General features: G+C 35.6%; 1 protein-coding gene across 1 annotated transcript in view; it reads right to left on the bottom strand.

Moving 5' to 3' along the window:
* The window catches only part of LOC129002078 (semaphorin-2A-like), a 282,280-nt gene that overhangs the window by 22,234 nt on the left and 236,938 nt on the right, over nt 1-23,108 (bottom strand). Inside the window, exon 2 of the mRNA XM_054429609.1 lies at nt 2,633-2,720. Within this exon, the coding sequence (XP_054285584.1) occupies nt 2,633-2,720 (88 nt within the window). The remainder of the gene's footprint in view (nt 1-2,632; nt 2,721-23,108) is intronic.

Raw genomic sequence — 23,108 nt, 5'->3', positions numbered from 1 at the left:
GATTTCTGTCAATTTTTATTTATAATCTAAAATATAATATTCATGTCAGCAATTTTGCCCTAGACCTAGAAGTAAACACTCCCATATAAACTCTGGATAGGGCTATCATTTCATGGTTTTAAGTGAGTCTAACCGGTTAAGCCAGCAACAGTACAGAACTTTTACGTTAAAACAACATTAATTCATGAACCAAACCCAATTCCGATTTCCCTAAGGACATTTATTTTAGTTACTGAATATAGGAAAAACAACGTTTTTAATGGAACTGACCTCTAGACAAACAATGGATAGGCCTAGCATACTACAGTTTAAATTCTCAAAAATTATATATTCGATTTTAGATTAATTTATTTGCCAACCCAACAGGGGTTTAAGGCAAAGATTAGTGAAGGATGAGTGTTGAATTAATACTTTGGTAACTTTTTTAGTGACTTAGATTCAGCTGGTTCTTTTACCACAGGCAATGGATCGAACTGGCTGTCTCCTGACTACCAGACAAACACTATTACTACCAAGCTACCCATCAACACAAATAATAGTATTATCTATATTCTATGCCCCTACACATTTTCACTTCGAAACCAGCTAAATTCCCCATTCAAACAGCACAGAACAGTGCAGCTTTTATCATTCAAAACAGGGGCTTTTAAATCCAAAGCGGATACCGACAATCGTCTTAACGACGATCCACTCGTAGTAAAAACTAATGGAACCACCGCAGCGGGGGGAGGGGGGAGGGGGGTATTTACCTGGCCGTGATCGCATCCATCACGCTATTTACCCCCCCCCCCTCTATATCCCCCCGGGGGTGTTTACCCCCGGGAATTATTAAGTAATGACAGCATCGCCTGACTACCGGGCCATGAGTCATCCACGGCACAGCTTGGTCGATACAGGGTGCTTCAAATGGCAGCGATACTACGATACTGCCACTTACCGAACATAAAACACCCATCACGAACACGGCAACATTCGCCATTGTGTTTCAATCTGGGTTGGTCTTTTGTTGATGGATGAATTTTATACTACTGTCAATTTTGCTAACCTTGTAAAACGTTAAAGGAATCTTTTCGCACATTTTCCATTAGGTACTATAGGGGAAAAAAACTAATTTGCCACGTGTAGAAGTAGCTAAAACAATAGCAAGTGGAACAGAAACCCAGACAAAGTCGGGAATCCCTAAAACAGTTAAACGTTGGGTTCGAAACTGGCACCAGTTGTCCTTGATCGTTGTGCGAAAATGGTCCTGGCTAAGAACCACATTCTCTTATAAAGACGAAAAAACCAAATTAAACTACTGTACCAAATAAATCTACCCAAGACTAAGAGAAAAACATGCACGTCCCATCAACGTCTCCTATTGCCTACTGATTAAATATATTATCAAAAAAATAATAGACTTTTTTAACACTACAAATTCACATGCAGTGCCAAAGACCATGTAAACTATGATCTAAAACTGCCTTGCCCCGTTAAATAAGTATATGCGGCTCCTAGAGTCAAACTTGGGTAAAACACGTTCTAGGCTTACGGATGGAGCCACAGACAATAGACCATCTTTCGTAACCATCGACCGTCTTTCGTTCGTTACAGACAATGATAAAACATAGTAAAATAGGCTTCAAATCATGCAAAACGCCAAAAATTTCACTTTCAGTATTAAAAATAAATCATTAAACCAAAATCTCACGAAGCCCCTAATATTCCATAACCCCGAAGGCTTTTCAATATACATACCCAAAATCCTACTAGCCACAATAGCCATAGGCAATAACTACTGTATTATCCAAGTTAGATCCCTTAACCCCGGATTCAATTAGTAAATATTTGCGGCTCCCGGAGTCAAACTCTAAGTACCGGTACACCACCCCCCTGTAAGGACAGTGAGGAAGGGGGTGGGGGGTTAGAAAGTCTCATCCTCACTTGAGATCTCCCCTCGCCATTAGGACTATGGACCATTAGAACAGCCATAACTCAGACCTCGCAATCCCTTCGCGGCCGTTACTATGTTTCTGGTAGCCTCCATCTGATAGGCACCCTTACTCCGCCCTTGTGCATACGTCCACCCTTCCCCTGGCTACTTGGACTTGGCTCGCTACTTTGAATACGGTTCAATGGAATCACATGAGAGTGTAACTGTGCTTACATCGTCAAAATGTATTGAGCAAATTACTATGAAAGTAACGATAAGAGCAATCATTTATCCTAGTAGGCTAGAACCAATAAATTCGTGATGTTCAAGTAGAGAAATAATTTACATGGACCGTAAGGCAATTTTTAACAGAAATAGAACATAGTTGAATGTATCTTTACAGAATGAGATATGAAAAGTTATCTGATTGACATAAAGAATTGTATACAGTAATTTGCAATCTGTTGCCTTTCGATCGGGTTGATTAACAGGTTAACGGATTCGAAAGAAATCAGTACCTATTTAACAGAAGCAGAATCTAACCAGATCTTTCCAGTTTTGACTGGGTTTGTATACTAATCTTGATATGTTTTGATTACTTTCCCATCCGGATTATATTCCAGATCCCGAAGCGTAGTAAAGACTGGTTTTAGCCAAAATATTCTCTCAAATAACATACTACTAAAAATGGTATTCAAACACAGTCTTGTGTATACTCACATGGCGCCGACGTAGAGAGCATCTCTCTTCTCGTCCAGATAGAGTGTGCGGTAGTACATCTTGCCACACGTAAACTCGCGTACATGATCTGGAACAGGAGAAAATCAACTGTTAAACACATCTAATCAGCAATACAAAATTACTAAATTTGGGCTACTTCTTTGTGTCCCATCTGTTCCGGAGGAAAAACATGTTAGGGTTTTGTAAGGGAACGGGAGGAAGATCCAAAAAGTGTATAAAACAATAAGCATCCAATGCTGTACGATGAGCATTGTTTTAAAGCACTACGATTAGTCAGTATCGATGTATTCGACATGAATTAAACTCTAGTATCTTTGGTATGCGGCTTAGTAGTGAACATTGGCGTATTTTATCACTGGAAAACGCGGCTATATCCTAAAACCCGAGATTTTGTAGACCGTATTTTAATTTGGCCGTAGAGGCTAACTTTTAGATGGATAGATGTAAAATTTAAACTACATTCTTTATAAGGGAGTAAGTGTAATCGATGGTTTCACCTAAATTTAAGTACACCAGAATAACGATAAATTAATTGAGTTAACTTCAAATAGCCTCAAAGGTGGATTGCTACAAGGCATCCAACTTAGGCAAGTATTTTCGCCAACTCAACGCTATCTCCGGAACATCAAGATTACACAGTATACTTTGTACCCTGGCACACTCCCTTGGTTTACGTCAGAATAAATTAACTTGAAATCTATAAGCTTACAATTGTAAACCCACCCCATCGTACATTCCTACAGCCCGTGCCCGATGCGTGTTTACGTTGCCGTGCGGTTAACAACACGACGTAGCCGGCGCCACTACGTCTATAACATTTTCATATCATTAACTACCGTTTCCGAAATACCAGCCGGCAATTAACCTACCCCTGCAATAAACGTTTATATCGGTATTGTTTTTACAGTCAGGCAGTTATCGAGCACGAGTTACAACGTGCGTGCGCAAAGGTCAACAATGTCAAGTGATTTTGTAACTAACGGAAACACAATTAACGTTTCATTGTAGTGACGTGATTTTTACAAAAGTGCATGTTGGGGTTTCAGGGATTTTTTAAGGTATTATATGTTATTTTTAGGATTTTTTGTGGGTTTAGGTCAGTGTTTTGTGGAAAATTAGTAGGATAAAGGTAAATGCTACGATCTAAGGAGTGTGATTTACATTTCACACATGAGTTCAACAAAGTTAATTATTTTTTTAATGAACGAGAATACAATAAAGTTTTACAGTGTTAATGTGCTTTTTAAACAAGTTAAGTTTGGGTTTGCAGTATATTTTGTGGGGTTAGTTTATGTGTGGCTTATTAGTAATATGCATATTGTAGAGGTAGCGAACTTAGGAGTGCTATTTAAAGACGCCATATACGATACTGTAAACAGAAGGGGCTTCTATGTGTACTATTAACTTTTAACTAGTTATACCAAAATGATAATGTTTGAAATACAAGCTTCAAACCATTTTATGATACAACTTAAATATTCATTTGGCAAGGGTTTTCACTGTTGTAATGTTCAAAGTTCGACTGTATTCGTTTCAAACCTACTGTTGGTTTCATTTCAACCATCCTTGTGTAAAATTACACTAATTGATTACACCTAACCCTATTAATAATTTTTGTTCTTTTAATTTCTGAGAACATCTTCAATGACTGATAAGTAAACTAATTTTTAGGTATAATACAAATTGGATGGTATGGTATCGTGTTTCTTAACTTTCATATATATCTTAGGGTTTGTCTACGGTGTTTTTACAGATTTTGCAAGATTTTGTTGTGTTTAATTTAACAGTTAGTTGTGAAAGTATCAATCAAAAACCCAATAACACTTGGTTCCTTTTGTAACACAATACATTTTTTATATGCATAGTCAAATCATAAAGAGTAATTAAATGACGAAATAAACACAAAAGAACGTCGGTGCTACATTTTTGACATCGAAAATCTTACTCACGGTTAGCGTTAACCAAATTGTCTCAATACCTCAAATTTTCAAAAACAACTTTTACTGTACTACCAAACCAATCATACATTTCAACCATCTAAACAAAACCATACGTACAACTTATATCTAAGATTAACCTCAAATAAACCAACTGGGACATTTATCTTTATCACACGCATACACGATAAGGCGGACAATAGGGAAATCAGGTGTAAATCTTTGGTCACGTGAGGCGATAAATAACCTTAAAAGACCAGGGAAGAAACGTGTTATCAGCCAGAGGGGAGGTGACGAGAGATAACGGACGACCTTGAGTAGTTAGGGGGTGGAAGGGTGCGGGGGGGAGGCTGTGATTTGTACGTAGGGGAGAGTTTACGATGCCAATTTTTCTTACTCGACCCTACATGACAAACATACCACGATGTCGAGACTTCATAGCGACCTGTAGCCTTATTGTTATGTATAGGGGAGACAGGAGAAATATGATGGGACAGGTTCAAAAATACATTGAGAGATTTACAAGATAAAATAAATGTTGGCGGTACGAACCTCAGGTGGAATATTATAGATGCATATATTTGCTACCTAATTCAGTGTAACCTCCTAGGTAAACAAAATAAGCTCCAAATTTATATGTGTCAAAAGGTTTTTGAAACCACCCTCAAGGATCTTACTGTAATTTATCACTTCTCGTCTTGAATACAAACTTAACCTTAATATATGACGGTGACAATGTCCACTATATTATCTTAAAATTTTATCCCGGTCAAACTATAATGATTAGAACCCCCCCCCAAAAAAAAAATTCTAATTCAAAGCACACTTCACAAAAATGCAAGTTAGGTATACAAAATAATGTATACAAATTTTGATAATTTAAATAAATAACTATTTTTTATTTTTTACAGCGTACACTGAGGGAAAAAACAAATATCCCCAACAAATTAACCGGTGCAACAGGGAAATCTAACAGGTATCACATTGGGTTATCATCAAACAAATAGACAATGTTCCATTCACAAAGACGTTTCCCGTACGTATAAACAGAAACGGAAAGTAAAAGTAGATTCCGCAACGAGGGATCGAACAAGACCACAACGCAATCATGAAGTTTGTCTGTCGTGAGCAGAGAACAGGCAAACGGACGTGTCGCCTTTGACACAGACTAGGTAGAAGTTCATTAAAAACCCTCTTCTCGCAGCAGACGAGAAATAACGTCAATTGTGAGGTGTAGCTTTGTATTCCCTTCAACTGTAATTCGGGGTTTAGGCCGGAACTTTGGGATTGGTAACTAGGGCAAGGGAACTAAAGGTGTAATTTAAGTTTATAAATGACTGTTATGCAATACACAGTGTAACCTCAATGATAAGACCCTCGATAAAAAGTGGCATTTGATAACAAAAGTGCCATTTTAAATGCCCTTGATTACAAGTTATTGCAAACCTCAACAAGTCTTATTTGGTCATCCCCATGATGGACTTATTATCGAGTTTCTACTATATAACAATTTCATAATTGTCGCATTGTTTTCGGGTATCCGAATGGTTGCAATACATATCTGTGAACTATGTGTGGTATTGTTTTTTTTCAGTTTTGGAGGTTGCTGGTACGATTCTAAGCGAAGACAATTCTCGACCTTAGGTGCGATTTGTTAGAAAAAAATATAAATAATGTTTGTTTGGATATAATAATGTTTCTGTCCAAAAATGTTTGTCATATATTGACAAGACGAGAGTCTAAACCGTTCCTCTAGGAAGGTTCCAACGGCGTCAAACACAAAAAACAACACTTTCCTTTTATGCTGTGAATCCAGATGTTAAGACAGTTTACAAGTACTTCGAGTAGTTAAAATTTAAATGGTAATACAAATTGGAAACAAAATAGTAAATGTCGAAACACCCTGTACATCAACCGGGTAAAATCACATCTTAATGGTGTTCAGGCGATTCTCAACTGCGAAAAATCTTGAAAGGGACAATGTCTACTGAATTATGGTAGTCAATCAGTACTAATTTAAGTACAATACTACCCAATTTACGTACGAGTTAGAGTATTCTGTACTCATAGTGCAAATTTAATTTAACACCAATAAAACACTAAGCCAGACTGTTTTGCAACATGAAAGAGTATCAAGTAGAACGCAAAGCAGTGTTATCTGTTAAGCCTTAGCCAGACATTGTGTCAAACACGGCATAATTAAAGGGTTGATCAGCTGGGCCTCAATTTGGGTCTTAACGAGACATCAAAGACAACCACCCGAGTCTGGATAAAACTGGGGATGTGTCGCACATTTAATTGGAATGTTCTGATACAAGTGCACTGAACCCGTTCTACCTCCCTTACAATGCGATTACCGTGATCTGACTGTGGAAATGAGGATTAGCGGAGTTGTAGCTTACAGTATCTAGAATACCAGTAAAATATAAACCATTTGTGAAACAAAAGATGCTAAACGATTGGTTGTTTGGCATAATCTTGCATTGTTATGCGATAAGTTTGATAGCTAGGCAAAACAGTGTTCTTGACTTACATGACGTTAACCAGCGGATATTATTTTGAGTAGAGCTAATCCAAAGCGAGAGTGTGATGGAGAATTTCCTTGCATAAGTCAACTAAATCAATGTTCTAGGCATGATAATGTATCCAGCAATATTCCAATTTTACTTGAAGTAAAACTAATGTGATGTAATGGGCTCTTTCCTCGCATAACCCAATTCAGAATTAATTTTAGGCTTCAACGTCGTCAGCAAAAACACGCAGATTTCCCCAAAGCTATTTCACAGAGTACTTTAAAATACTTACCTTCCTCATAAAAGTATTAAAAAGGGATATTAAAAGGGAATGTTCATACATGCAGTGGTTGTAATAGTCTCGAAACAAATTCTTAATCACTTACATATTGTATTAACAATTATGAAGGTATTTTGTAAAACTAATAACAACTCCATATTAATTTTTCAGCTGCTAACACAGTACAATGTGAAAGTAATAATATTTGTTCCACACAATAAAAAATACTAAATTTTCGTTCAAGCGTTACGACTGTTACTGCATCTATCGAAAAAAAATAACAATGTCAAAATGAATAACTTTACATTAACCTCAAGTCTAACCAATACACACTAAAACACAAAATGAATAAATGAAATTAGTGACAAGCTACAAACGCTAATTGAAAACTAGAGCTAGTGCTTTATTGGGAACAAAACTTTATTTTAATTACATGCAAATTACAAATTATTGCGGCTATATTAATTGAAACTATGGCAAACGCGATGATGGAATTGTAAATTACTTTTAGGGTAGTGGTGTTTTTATAATTAATTCGTTTGAAGTGCATAACAAGTTAATGATAATGGTGCATCAGGCAACTTTTGAAGGGCCGGGATAAATTACTGTATTACTATTAGTAACTTCAGAATATATTCTATGACATTAGGTAGAAATAAAACTTGATATTCACTAGAATTGTATTCTTTGCACTTTTGGAATTTTAAAATTACTGTAAATTACAAGTTAGACTAAATACCATTGATTAAATACGTATTTTGAAATAAAAACTGTATCTGACGAGAATTTAGAATTTACAAAAAAAAATTAAGTTTATAGGATTATTTAGAATATAGACTATAAATATACGGCAGTTAATCCGTCGCAATAATTGTTCATACAAAGTAGTTCTTAAATTACTTTAAATTAACTTAATGTGAACATGCATTTATTATTATGGGAATTTACAATTTAAACATGCTCCTCCTTGTAAATAAAATTAGGCTTGAAATGTACAAAACTGGGGCTCGCTTCTTCGAGGAAATCCTGATAGTGTTGTTTTGGCTAACAATTAAAATTCTGCAATAAAACAAGCACTTTTGCCAATAATATTATGAACCAAATTGTAAAATACGTTGTATTCGAATGCAAAACAAAATAGCTCACTACGGTAAGTTGTTTTATGCAATAGTTTACTGAAAAGGATATTTAAAAGTAAATATAAAAAAACGAAATTTGTTTAATGAAAAATCATAACGAGTTTTACGGGGAGAAATATTATACTTCATAACGTATTCTCACTATAATTAAACGAGAACATGATAACCAACTTCACGTCTGCCGTTCTCTATTAATTAATCAACAAAAATGCAGGGAAAAACATCTATGCAGTTTTCCCGTGACATTTTAAATTTATTACATACTTCATTAAACATTGCTAAACGTGGTGAGAAAATGGAATGGTATATTTAAAGTCGAATCACATTACGGTTTCCCAAAATGTCACATCATAACTAATTAAAAACCAAGAATTATAAACATTATTTTGAAACATAATAATATGTATCACATTATTTAAGTGGCAAGTATGTGCCATCAATGTATAGCCTAAAAATCCTCACAAATCTTTTTTGTATTTTTTTTTATAAAATATATAGAAATTAGTTTGAAAAAGAATTTTGATTAGATAAAACTAAAATGTAATCGCTATGATAGTTTTCATCAACCACTGCCTTTATTTATAAATAGCATATAATTTGTGAATAATTATAATGCTATGTTTTATAATTGTCGATCAAAAATATTACAAATTCGTTAGGAAGAGTGTACAAGGAAAATAAAGTAACCTTTCCAAAACCTGATGAGAGTTTTTAAAAGGACATTTTATAAAGCTTTAAAAAATAATCTTCCCCAAACCTATTAAATTCCAAATCGAGAAATTTCCATTACATAAATCAACCCCGATATACTGATAAATCAAAGTGGAGTTTAAAATAGGGGGTGACGACAGGGGGGTTTAAATAGAGGGGGGAGGGGTCGCGTGCCGTCAGTGATAAGGGAGAGGCGCCAACCGGAAGTGGGAAGTATGTCTTATCAGACCGGAAGTGCATCGCGGCAACTGAATATTAGTGTCTTTAACGATAACGATGAATTGTGAGGTATTGGGGGACTTGTCGCCTCATCCGCGGGGAAACTTACCCTAAAAGTCCCGAAGTATGCTAGAGTGGTTTTTATCGTGTGTAAAAGAGAAAAAACAAAAAACCCTCATTAGTGTGTCTCATTAGCCTTCGATGTTTTTGTAATTGGGTGTAAAAATCCTTCAAGATAATAGGTTTGCATAATAGGTTTGCATACCTAAATCAATATTTGGTGATACTGGTTTTGGTCGACAAGAAAAAATCTAAAAAATACGAATGGTGTTGCTGGCAAATGGCGTTATGGCACCACCAAGCGTCCTTAATTGGTGTTGTTACTAGGCCAAATGTTTGTAACTTTTGTGATTTGCGAAACCCAAGAGATAGGGAGTTAAGAATATATTTAACTTGAGACTGCACCTTTAGATTCGAAAAAAGTTGGTCTCTATTAGAAAGAAAGGATTACTTGACAGTATTCCATTTAGTTCTAGTAATTCGCCCTAATTAAAATCGCCCCAATCTCCAATGATATGTGTGATCGATCATACCGCGACCTGTATTTAGGGGTCCGCCCTGCTGTAGGCAAATATCTAGACTTTTTAAACCTAGATATTTTATGTAGAGATTCCTACACTTAAGACCAAACCGTAAATGTATCTACCACATTTACTATTATTTATTTAGTTACCGTATTTATTTATTTATTTATTTAAGTTATTATTTAGTGAGTCGGTGGCTCAGTCGGTAGCGTCGCGGACTTCAGGCCCAGGGCAGCGATGTCGTGGGTTCGGATCCTGGTCACTGCCGATAACATTTTATCAGTACAGTTCACCTTTGTACTGTACCGGCTCACTCCTTGCTTTGCTGTAAACGATCCACGCACGGGCGCTTAGTCTATGTGGACGGGCAAATGCAAGGTTAAAAGAGGCCGCCAACCTCTTTTTTAAAACAAACAACAAACCAATCTTAGCATAGGTATAAACTGACTATACGTCCGTCAAAGGCTTTGAACAAAATGTTATAACTAAAAATTAGTTCTCGAGTGCATCCAAAGACAAGGAATTCGAAAAAAGATAAAATATGTCTTCATATACCTTATTAGTAATAACTGCTTCCACTAAAGACTAATTAAAACCAACCAATAACTAAGTTTCACAAAAACACAGATACAAAAATATGATTTTAAAAGAAAAAGGTAAGTAGAGAAAATGGCCCTCAAAGTTATTATTTGCCGCCTTCACGGTAATTTTGCGATAAGAGAGCTTAATCAAAAGAGGCTTAATCACCAGGCCGGCAATGATAACGTCAAAGCCAAAGTTGCCGCTTCAAAGACATCCGGGGCTATTCTGGCGTGATAAAACCTTTAGCCAACTCAGGATCCAGATTGCAGCTACTCTTTGCAAGGGGAATCGACCGTGCCTTTCGATTTCATATTGAACTTACAAACAGTCTGAACAAGACTGGAAAATCAAACAACCTTTGGAAAATCGACCAGTCGCTTCCGATTCAATGTTCAACTTCAATTTACAAACCGTCTGAACAGTGGTAAAATCAAACAAGCTTTTGTATAATCAACCTATCGCTTTTCATATTTGAACTTAAATTTTTCAAGCAGTCGTAATAACAGAGAAATTAGCAACCTTTAAAACAGACCGTTACAAATATTCGGAATAACACAGGTAAATAAAACTTGTTTTTTGAAAGATTGGCCGTACCCCGCATCTAATTATATATTGAACTTCTGTTTACAAACTGAACTTTGGAGAAAATCAAACGATTAATTTTTTTTTTTAATCGACACGTGGCTTTCGGTTTTATATTTAATTAAACTTACACAATTTATTAGGAACAAAACTTTGGGAAAAATAAAACAACCGTGTACAGACAAAGTGATTCAAACAATCTAAGGTCATTCCTGTCTTATTTTCTATCTTAAAACTCGCAAAATAACGTATTAATTAACCTATTAACTTATGCACCTGAATATAGGCATTTGAAATATTTGAAAGGAACTCCTATTTTGGTAAGGATATAATAATAGAGCAAGAACTATAAATAGATACCAAAGATAGTAAAGCATTATTGCATTGATCCAGTGTGTACCTATACCATAGTAAAAAAAGCTAAAAACATCGATGTAAAATGTGTAATATTCTAAAAGAAATATCACAATGACATAATTAACATTTCCATAGAATGATATAAGTTTTTTACCATTCTAAAATGTAATTAACTATGTTCATACAGCGGTGGTGGTTTATTTACTTTCCTTTGATATAATATTCCCCACTCATTATAAAACCACAAATTTTACGTTCGAATGTAACTGAAAAGAGCGATGGTGACACAACGCTACTGAACCATCACTAACTTATTGCTCTACTGAGCTCGTGATTTTTTTTACCTATTTTTCTTTTAATATTATGTTTCATATGAATTTTAATACATGAATAATTAAATCACTCGAGTTTAATTTACTTGAGTTATCTTCTTCTTAATTATTATTCCAAACGTAAACTATTATTCCACCCTATAAAGCAGATTTTCATGTTTTAGTTCTCTTACGGTTTTGGTAATGATTTTTCATTTCATGAGCAATTCTGTATAACAGCCAAGAAAATGCATTTTAAACTTTGTGGCTTTAACAAATTTACTTGACAAAGATATTTTTGGAAAATATTTCTTGTAATGGATGAAAAACTAAATACTTTGGTAGCTTTAGAAACATCCATTAAACTTTTCTATTGTAAACATTAAATATTGGTGCTGAAACATTTTCTAAGTATGCAAGACAATATCAAGAATTCAATGTAAATGTTAACAGAGTGTAAAAAAGAGGTTTTACAGTAAACACAAAAATGTTTACTTAATATTTACTTACTTAATTATGCTACCTTAATGACAAAATATCTACATCAAAACCCGTTCAAAAGTATTGCCTAAAATTCGAAAAGTACAATAAAATAGTAATTTTTAAGGAATACGTATCTAAAAAACCTTTTCAAAGGTATCCTCAACTATTCTCCACGAACTCGAAAGGTACAATGAGTAATTTTAAAGAAGTAAATGGTGTCTGCAAAACTCGTTGAGAAGTATCTTAACTTTAATTGCACGTCTTCGCAGTGATTTAAGTGTCATTAAATTGCCGAGTTGAAAGTTGGTTACTGCTAGTGGAACTTAATCTGCCACTTAGCAGCCGCCGCCATTTACCACTTCATCTCTTAGCAAATTAAAATGTCTGCTTAAAACAGCCCATTAATATTAACACGGCCAATTTCCGCCACCACTTCAACGTGAAATGTACGCTCCTTAGTGAACATATAAATTGTTACAACCATTTTAGCGTAGTGTAAGTTTTTCCAAGCAAAGTTTATGACCACGAATACAGAAAGTGGTTTTATAATGTCTATGTTCATCACGTACTGACACCTATGTCAATTGAATTGATTGATTGATTGATTGATTGATTAGATCTCACAGCCTAAAACTAAATTGCACGCTACACATGGCAAGATGGATTGGTATAATAGGGACTTAGCGCATCTGAAGAACTGGATCATGCTGGTCCATGAGCAGTCCATGAGTCAGCCTGAGTTACTGCCCTTGGTAAGAAGTCTTCGCAGGGAGTATCGCCACGGTATTAAAAGTGGAAAAGTTGCTCCAAATGCTGCTTTCATCACAAGCTCGTCCAATCGACCGATTAACAACATCAGACCTCGACCTACAGTGAAGTTGGAGTTGGAGTGTTCAGCTAATGATTCTAATGTATTTTTTATCTAAAGTGTCAACGATATTGTTGAGAAAATACCTGATATCCCTTTTGTAGATATGCTATCTTGTGGAGTTCCCAGAAACTATAAAACCATGATAATATATGTCCGAAGTAGACGTAAATGCATATTCTACACTCATCACTTCTTTCATTTCTGAGTCTAAAACTGTCTGTGTGGTCTATAGTGAGTTCTCTGTAGCTAATCATGTGGTTTTCAAGAACAGCTGACTAGCGAGGTCCTACACAATGACTTCATCGTGAATGCGATTTTCCGCTCTCCGCGGCCGTCCGTGAAGGTCCTATACAGTGAGTCTGTCGAAGAATGTGATGGAGCTGCTAGCCCACATTGATCTTCTATTCGAAATAGAGTTTTTGCATTTCATACTCAAATTATTATTTCCCGATGACTACATTTAAACACTGTTTTAAACTATTGGCAATGTGATAATTAATACAAATTGTCAGGTATTCTCTTGACTTGAAGTCACCATCATTTTTGCTAGAATCACAATATATAAGACCTCACTTGTAAGAATGGAAACGATCTAAGAAGACCCGAGTCCAGAGAAAGGGTAGGCTTAAATCAACTAAGACCCTATACAAATTCAGTTTGAGGTAGAAATAAATTAAATTAAATTAAAGATAAATGCCAAGTAATGATGATAATTTTTTGTATTTATAATTTCAGATTGCCAACACAATGCACACAATAGCTCGAAAATCCATTAGGAACAATCTCACGCGTTGCCTGGCAGTTTTATGCCAATATCATGTAGACTTACATGAAACGGTATTGTATTTTCTGAACAGTGAGATCACAGTTAGTTTTAGTTCATGCCAACGATCCAACCTCATGGACTTTTTGTCTAAAAACGCACATATTAGACTCTCGGTTTTTACTCAAGTTTCGTAATTTCACCTATCCAAGAATGGCGGCCGAGGAGCGAAAGTGGCGAGCGGAATTCCGGGTCTCCTTCCACAGAAAGGAGTGTAGAATCGCTAGCTAATGCCAGGGTGCTGCATAATAGAGACATTATCCTGACTCCTGACAGCTTGTTACAAACCGGTCCGCCTTGGAGGGCGGGGGCAGTGCTCTTTGGCGGGAGTCGGCGGTCGGCCGGTGCTCTTTTGGAGGGAAGCGCCGAGGTGGACTTGCATTACCACTACCAGAGATATTGGTGTAAACATTACTGATATTGGTGTATTGCAATAACTGGATACCACTCTTGTATATCGCTGTCAAAGATTATTTTTTGTTACTTCTCTTGTTCACTGTTAAGTTCGAGTTCTACCTTCACCGTATACTGTGACCTGTGATCTGTCTGAGTTTTCTTGGCCAATATTACTAATACTGTATGAGGTAAAAGAAAAAATATTCAACATTATCTTCATTATTTTGTGAACAATCTAAGAAAGTACTTGCAATTTCAGAGGTTATTACAGAGATTTTCCATCACGGCTGTAAAAATAACAGAGTTTTCATAAAGTTTGAGATCTTGAATCAGATCTCATCTTCGGGTAAGAGAGCAATTAAAAATTAACAATACTACACCACAAACAAGCCCAGCCAAAACTACCCCAAATAGGAGCTTAAGTTTCCGATACGGGAACGTCGTGAGAACATTGTTTTGCATAGCATTAAAGATGGAAAACGTCCGCAATGATTCCTTAAAACAGTAAATCACAAAAAAGAAAAAAACGGACAAAAATAACACTTAATATTTTTACAGAAAAATCCTTATAACCGACCTATGCGATATAATAATTTAAAAAATTTAAAGGATAGGCCTACAATTAATATTACAACGTCAAACTCAGGAAACTGTGAGGCTCACAATAACATACAGCTCATAACATTTCAATAATACAGTGAAGAATACAAAACAATGGAAAAAGTACGAGGCGATTTGATGTCGAAACGCTGAAGCACGATTTCAATTATTTCCCCCACATCGGACGGGGAATCCACAGTTCGACATGGAACGATGTCCGTGATCACGTACGTTACATCTGCTGAATTTGTAGATGATACTAAACCGAGAAAAAGTGGACGAACACCGCAATAATAAAAACAATATGGGTCGAATAAGTGTGGTATTAAGTTTCAGCTATTCTTAGGTTATTAGTAATAGGCTACAGAGTTTTCGGCTCGAGTAGTCTATAATATTACTGGACGGTGGTATTACTGTACTGTATTTTAAACTTGAGGCGCTTTTAACGAAGGCCGTCACTTGTAGATTTATGAGTGTTTTAAGAAGACAAATTGCAGTCTCCATCATCATTTTCGAAAGATTAGTCAAGAAGTACTTAAGTTGGTGCTAGGTCTTAAGAGGGATAAAATGTCAGAGATAATTAATTTATGTCTTCAAAAACTGTATCTAAAAACTACTTTAACACTTATTGTTGCATAAAAAAAAACAATAATTCAACCACTACGCACTCGATATAAGGACCATTCTTTTTTCAAATTTGTAATTTCTTATTGTACATTTTATGGGTTTTATCAAGGTTTCTTTTTTTATTTGATAAATTCCTAGAAAAATTCTTGCCTGAAATTCAAAAAGCGTCGATGTTTAAATGGATGATTTGGATTTCGTCCTGCTATATATTTTCCAGTGTTACTGAATGAATGAACATTTTAGGTTTAAGTAAAGCGATCGAATCACAAACATGTAAGGATATATGTCCGTCGAAACCAAGTCCGAGACGCGGAAGGACCAGCAAAACACAAATAACTCTTGAGTGAAAACGAGACACAGCTATCTTTAGCTATTTTTAGCATGGTTAAGTATACTTATTAATATCTCAATCATGGCCAAGTATACTCATACCTCTATCATGACAAAGTCAGTACGGTTAAGTATACTGTACTTCTCACTTCTCAGGCACGGACCAGCATACGACTAAAATAACCCGCTGAGTCACAACATTGAAAATGAGCATTAAGTGTCCTTTTCAAAATACACAATTTAAAACTCATTTCAAATCCCACTCCAGTGAAATAAGCAATCTGAACCCGTGGCTCTAGGATACGCTGGAGGGCTCGTCGAGTATGAGGCTATTAACGGAGACTTATCCGTGTAAATAAGTGACAAGCCAGCCAGCACTGTGGGTATTCAGAGGGTAGGGGGGTGGAAGGGGGTAATTTTAATGAACTCTTGGCACCAGCAACAACCGAGGTTTTGTGTCACGTAATGACGAAGAGATGGTCGTCGATGTGATCCCGCTGATACCACAAGTGTGGGATAAGGATCACATTGTGTGAATGTGATTTCGATTGAGGGATTTTCAGTTATGATTTGGGAACATTTTGGTTACCCGTGGGATAAATTGTGTTGTTCTAATGTGTAGTGATGTGTTTCCTATGTAGCACCAAACATCCTGTTTACAATTCTAGGAGGGAGGGTTACTTAGGAGGGGTTTTATCAAATAGATTATCACGCTAAAATGCTGTGTAAAAAGTATTTATTTCGTATTCAAGTAAAGAACCGCGTTGATACATCAGTAGTGTTTCCAATTAGTAGTTTTCTCTTGATGGATTTGACGTAACGAATATTAAAGGTATATTTAGAAGGTTTAATGCGGAATGCAAACTCTACAACATCATCTATTGTACGGGTAAGTGTAGTTGTGGTGGGGTAGCGTATTTTTATCCCCCTGGAATTTTACCCCCTGGGCAAACGTGACGTCACAAACTAGGGGGTAAAATTCCGGCCGCGAACTTTTGAGTTTCGCGACATCAGCTCGATGGATTAAACGCGGAATTAAACATAAATTTTCACGGTTGTGAGTTTAATCAGAACACATCAAATTATAAAAACCTGGAATGTACGGCCCGGATTTTTACCCCCGGATTTTTACCCCTGGAATTTTACCCCCGGAATTTTACCCCCCGGAATTTTACCCCCCGGAATTTTACCCCCTGGCCAGATATAGATAAGTGAGAATGATTAATTAACGTCATTCAGTTTTAATTTAATGGTAAACATTTTATTATTAAGTAGCCTATCTTAATTTATATGTAACATTAACTAATCGAACAGGGTTTTAATATTAATTTTGGGATTCGAGTGTCAGGATTCGATCTTTGAAGCCAACTGTTGGTTAATATAATCAAAATAAAACAGCGAATTCTGTTTACTTAGTTGAGATTACAAAATAAATAAATAAATAAAGATAGGCTACTAAATAATGAAATGTTTACAATTAATTAAAAACAGAAATAAGAAAATCAATCAATCAATTTCTAAAATCAGCCAGGGGGTAAAATTCCGGGGGGTAAAATTCCGGGGGGTAAAATTCCGGGGGTAAAATTCCGGGGTAAAAATCCGGGCCCGTACATCTTCAGTTGCCTAAACGCTAGTTATATGGACAGAGGGTAAAATTCTGGTATTTATCGCTAATCTAATTAATCACGCTCTGACTATTTTCATTAGACTTCCAAATCCGCGAAGGTAAAATTCCGCCCGCGAACAAACTTTTGGCCACTCAGGTTACTACGTCATAGCGACGTCAGCTTTGCCCAGGGGGTAAAATTCCAGGGGGATAAAATTCCGGCGACCCGTTGTGGTACCTGGCGAGGGTAACTTTGAGATGCTGTTTACGAAGTGATATCATCACGCTTTATACTTTATACTTTTTATTGAAATGGCGACCATACAAAGTAGGTATTTTAAGAGGCGGCGGGAGCCAGCTCGCCCGAGCTCAGCGCTGCCCGCTAGTTTAACGAATATGTGTTATTTGCCACCAGTGTCATTTGCCACCACTCTAGGATTTGTGTCATTTGCCACCACTTTATACCTGGCTGGGTGAGTCATCAGCCCCAACCCTAGTCCGTCGGTCATCACCCCTCTAGGCACCGGCCGATGGACCAAGGAATACCTATAATTCACACTATCACCCTCTCTTGCAACATTTTTATGGTAAAAATTCCAACACTCTCTCTAGGAGTAGGGGAATACATAACGGAAACGCTCATTCCTATCTGTGGTTTTGTAGTGTTACGACATAGTTAGTGCTGTTCTCTTCAAGTTTTACAAAGTGTTAGTCTAATTTATTTATTAATTCGCTAAAAACGTTCATAATTATTTGCAAATCTACATGAATTAAGCTTTCCAATGACCCACTAATTAATAAATCGGTCCATTAAAACTCTAGGTTTAGTTGTACAAAGATTTTTAAAGTTGAATTATACATAAGTAGATGCATATTGCACAAGAATGACATCACGGTTAAATGAATCTTTAATACAAACTTAATCTAAAGCGGCTAAATAAAAATGTAAACTAATAACGTACTAAATAAACCACATTCAATCAATAAATTAATTTATACCATAGACGCACTTGGTTAACATAAATGTTTTAGTTGCTTATTTTTAAGAAGTTATCAGGCAGAATTTTACACAACATAATACCGACATATGAAGGATTCTTTCCAAAGAACTTCAAGATAACTTATGATAACAAAACACAGTTTTTAGGTCTGTTGTTTATCCCATAACTGTTACATGAACCTAACGTCTCAAAGGAATAATCTATATAAATAAAATTAGAGTTTTGTCTGTACATTGCTCAGAATTATATATTTTTAGGTTATTTTTACGTCTTATACATTAAATAAGCAGAAACGAGTCTTATCTCAATTTCTGTCTGTCTGTCTGTCTGTCTGTCTTTCCCTTTGTCTGTAACACTCAAGATGGCATTTTACGCTATCTTCTCCTGGAAAACGAGAGTACCTATCAAGATCCAGTCATTTTAATGTATTCACTGGATTGGCGAGATTGTCTTTAGCCATTAAAATATGGCCTCACTACTTTGTAAATAATATTACGAACGTTCAAAAATGTAGTTTTGTGCGATTTATGTCAAGTTTTCGTCCAATTTTTATTGCATAATCATCTATGAAATAACGAACAGCTGTTCGGATCAAGATTATTTTTCCTAGCTGTCACTGATATGTTTACAAATGTTGTTTACAAATACCGCAACCTTTTTCAATCACGTTTTGAATGTAAATCCCAAGTGATTAAAAACGTTTTTCTTACATAACGGATTTAATTAATCGAAAGTGCAATAATATAGTGTAATAGTGTAACCGTGTAAATGAAATGAAATAACTAGGCATCATCCAGTTCAGGAACCAGAGATTCTTTGTGTATAAATTGTTCTTGAGTTTTGATAACCAGAAAGAAGACCTTGAATCAGTGTTGTATACGGCTGGGAAACTTTAAATTTAATAATGATCGTCGCCAATGGCTTAGAAATATGGTTTCCACTCATTGACACGGCGCTTCAATGGCGGTTGTGTAAAGTGGTAAGTAAAAAATCACAACTGCAGTGGTTGATTGTAACAGAGGTTTACGGATGATGCTAAACTCGCTTTTCTAATGTGTTATTTTCTGTTCCTACCATTGACTATATATATATAGTCAATAGTACCTACTCACCGTGTGATGCAATCGCTGGACCATACAGCCATGCTCTTGGGTACGTACGCCTACCCATCTCTTGGGTACGTATTCATAACAAACTGTTCGACGACGATCCTTGATACCGGTACTTTTCCCTAGAATACACGGCCTACCTACTTAAGAAATAAAATTACAAACGTCCAAAAACCCAACGTTGTGTGATTTTTGTCACATTTCCTTCTAAGATAGCCTTTACCAATCATTGTTTAGAGAATAGGTACCTACGTAGGGCCTAATCTATTAAATAACAAAAGTTGTTTGTATGAGGTTGTTTTTTTTTTTAAACTAACACCGATAAGTTTACATTAAAAGTTTTTTACAAATAAAGCAATTATTGGGAAATAACTTTGATTGCCGTTTTAAAACGTTTTACGAGAAAATCAAAAACCAAGAGATCAATAACCTCGGGACTTGATTAACTCATATAATTGGTCGGCTGTACTATAGTTCTCAACTGTGAACGTTGGTTTTTGGTACCGGTTCTATTCCTTAGAACCGTTGGTACTGTTGGTAGTAGCAAGAATCATTTTTAAGTACCAACACATCACTGTACTTTACAAATTAGTTATCGTTGGTGTTGCACCTTATTTATTATTACAGGCGTATTCAATTTAATTGATGTCTTAACTGTACAATTTTTGCTTTTTCTTTCTTGATTCCAAAATGTTAGTTTATGCTAAGAAAACGATAACGCACTTTAGTAAAACATTTAGTTTCAATATATTTTATGATATTTTTAGAATGTAGATGTAATTTTAAAACATTTATAATTTATTCTTTGCACTTTTTCTCCAAACTTACTCGTTTAGGAGCTATATCTTGCTGAATGTAACCAAAAGCTACTTTAATCTAAATTTTACACGCTGTAACTCCTTTACGTAGCTTTATAGAAACAATAAACTGAAAACATTTTTGAAATTACAGTCTAAAATCGTCATAAAATACATGGTGTCCGATAAGAAATTTTTAAGTTAAATAATGAAAATATCACACTTTAAAGGAAGAGAATTCATATTTTTGAATGTCATAAGATAGTAGTTGAAATTCCCCATATAATGTTTTCTCTAAATCAAATAGTTTCTGAGATTGCAACTAGGTGGTACATTTAAGTTCTTCGCCCTGTATATTCGCAGAATACTAAACACTGAAACTGCGTCTTTTCAAGTATTTTAATAGGATTTAATCTCATTGATGCGTTGTATACTGTGCCAAATGTTATTTTTGTATTATTTATCTAATCTTAGGCCATGTAAGGAATATTCAAATAGCTTAAAATACCTTAACATAGATAGGCTTATACTGTTTAACTTGCGATTATGTGATTTTGGACTCAAAGTGTGCGTTTTCTTTTGCCGAACAAGATGGTGAAATTAATTTTCACTTCCAAAGTTGTAACTGGAATTATAAACATTTATTTAATATCCAAAAAAATTATAAGTACATCTACATGGTTATGACTCATAGGAACGGCCACGGCGGGAATTCCAGGAACTGACCCTACTGGTGGCAAATGACACTGGTGGCAAACGACACTGGTGGCAAATAGTGGGACACCAGTTTGAATTTAACATGGAGCGGCGACACATTTTACTTATTTCAGGAAATATATAGACACATACTAAAAAAAAGGAACACTAGTAATGTTTGTCACTACATATCCTACTATATAAAGTATAATAAACCATTATAAAGTTGTTTTTTAATTTTATATACATGAAATACGTAATTTGATTTCCCATAAGGATTTCGGTAAAGTAGTTCAACTGTAACTAACATATATTTTAATATTTGTAATTGAAATTGGTACCATCACAAACTACAATACTTCAGTTTTTGTTTGAGTGTACCACATCTAAAAAATAAAATCTCTAGTAATTAATTTGATCGTTTTAAAAAACCTTTGTCATCAAGGGTCCCGCAGCACACGGACAAGCGACTGAGGTAGTTCAGCGGTCCTACGCTAGGGTGCACTAGCGTCGCACAGTCTTGAGAAACAAAACACGCCAAGCATGAGTAGCATGACAGATATTCCAATCACTTTCGCTGAAGTGGATGCAAGCCTAATACATTGTTAAGAATCTAAACGCAAACTGAAATTGTACAAGTTTAGCTCAATTTGTCTATAGGGAAAAACTAATTGAACTATGATTTAAAATAATTATACTTTTTACCTCGAAATCTTAGTCAATACTATGTGTGAATAGTTTAATTTTATTATTGCTTTTTATCTCATGCAAAAAAACCTATTTTTATATTTTTTTACTACCTAAATTATCACTAGATGTAATGAAATTGTAAAACTACATCTAATCTGCAACAATCAATAGACATGGTTTAGCCCCTGAGCTGAATTGATGACTATAATATAATTGTACAATTACCTCGTCACAGCTCCGTAGTTTCCGTATATATTACGGCCGTTTCGGCATCAAAATGCCATCCTCAGATACATACATCCACTGAATTTGGCGTCGTCAAACTTGAAACACACACGTAACACGATAACAAACATTTAAAACATAAAAACGAAAGACAGGCCTGTCGCGCACATGATGAGTACGTGTACGGAAGCTGACGTGTGTGTTTCAAGTTTGACGACGCCAAATCCGGTGGATGTATGTATCTGAGGATGGCATTTTGATGCCGAAACGGCCGTAATATATACGGAAACTACGGAGCTGTGACGAGGTAATTGTACAATTATATTATAGTAACCTGCAACGTTGTGATATAAATCTATGTTTTCCCGCGTTATTGTAATAACCAATTGAATATAACGTATTACAGTTAATTTTAATAAGTATGTTTCGTTATCTTTTAAAAAAAGTTCTCAATTTTAACTATAACACGTATCCTTATATAAAACCTTATAAAGTTGTTCATGTTTATATTTAAAATATGTTTCCTTATACAAATGAAGTATTCTATGCATCGATGTATAGTCAAGAAATATATACGACGACTCCATTTTATCCAAAACACTAGCCATAAATCACGTTTTAGAAAATTCTCGTTCCTAGGGGCGAGGAGTTCCAGGAAAGGTGCAAGAGAATATCTGTATTTGTTTATAGATTTCCTCCTCACCCTATCTCGGCGATTGTCTTGTGGTTGTTAGCAGGTAGCATTGTTTAGTCTAGACGCGCTGGAGCTGGACACAGTACCTACGATAGTCGTGTTTATATTGGCCTAGTGGATGTTCGTGTTACAGTGCGCGATATGTTATTTTCCTTGTGATTCGAGGCTAATGTAAGTTGTGTCAGTTTGGAACAATGGGAAATTGCAAGAGGTTTCCTTCTAGGAGGAAGAAAAGAAGAGTGCCTGCTTGTTTGAAAAAGTTGAATCAGCAAAGGACGTAAGTACAGAACAA

The sequence above is a fragment of the Macrosteles quadrilineatus genome, unplaced genomic scaffold (genome assembly GCF_028750875.1).
Source record: "Macrosteles quadrilineatus isolate MER2022 unplaced genomic scaffold, UCM_ALF_1.0 Scaffold_9__3_contigs__length_116548681, whole genome shotgun sequence".
Classification (NCBI taxonomy): domain Eukaryota; kingdom Metazoa; phylum Arthropoda; class Insecta; order Hemiptera; family Cicadellidae; genus Macrosteles; species Macrosteles quadrilineatus.
This window is presented reverse-complemented; position numbering and strand designations above follow the sequence as displayed.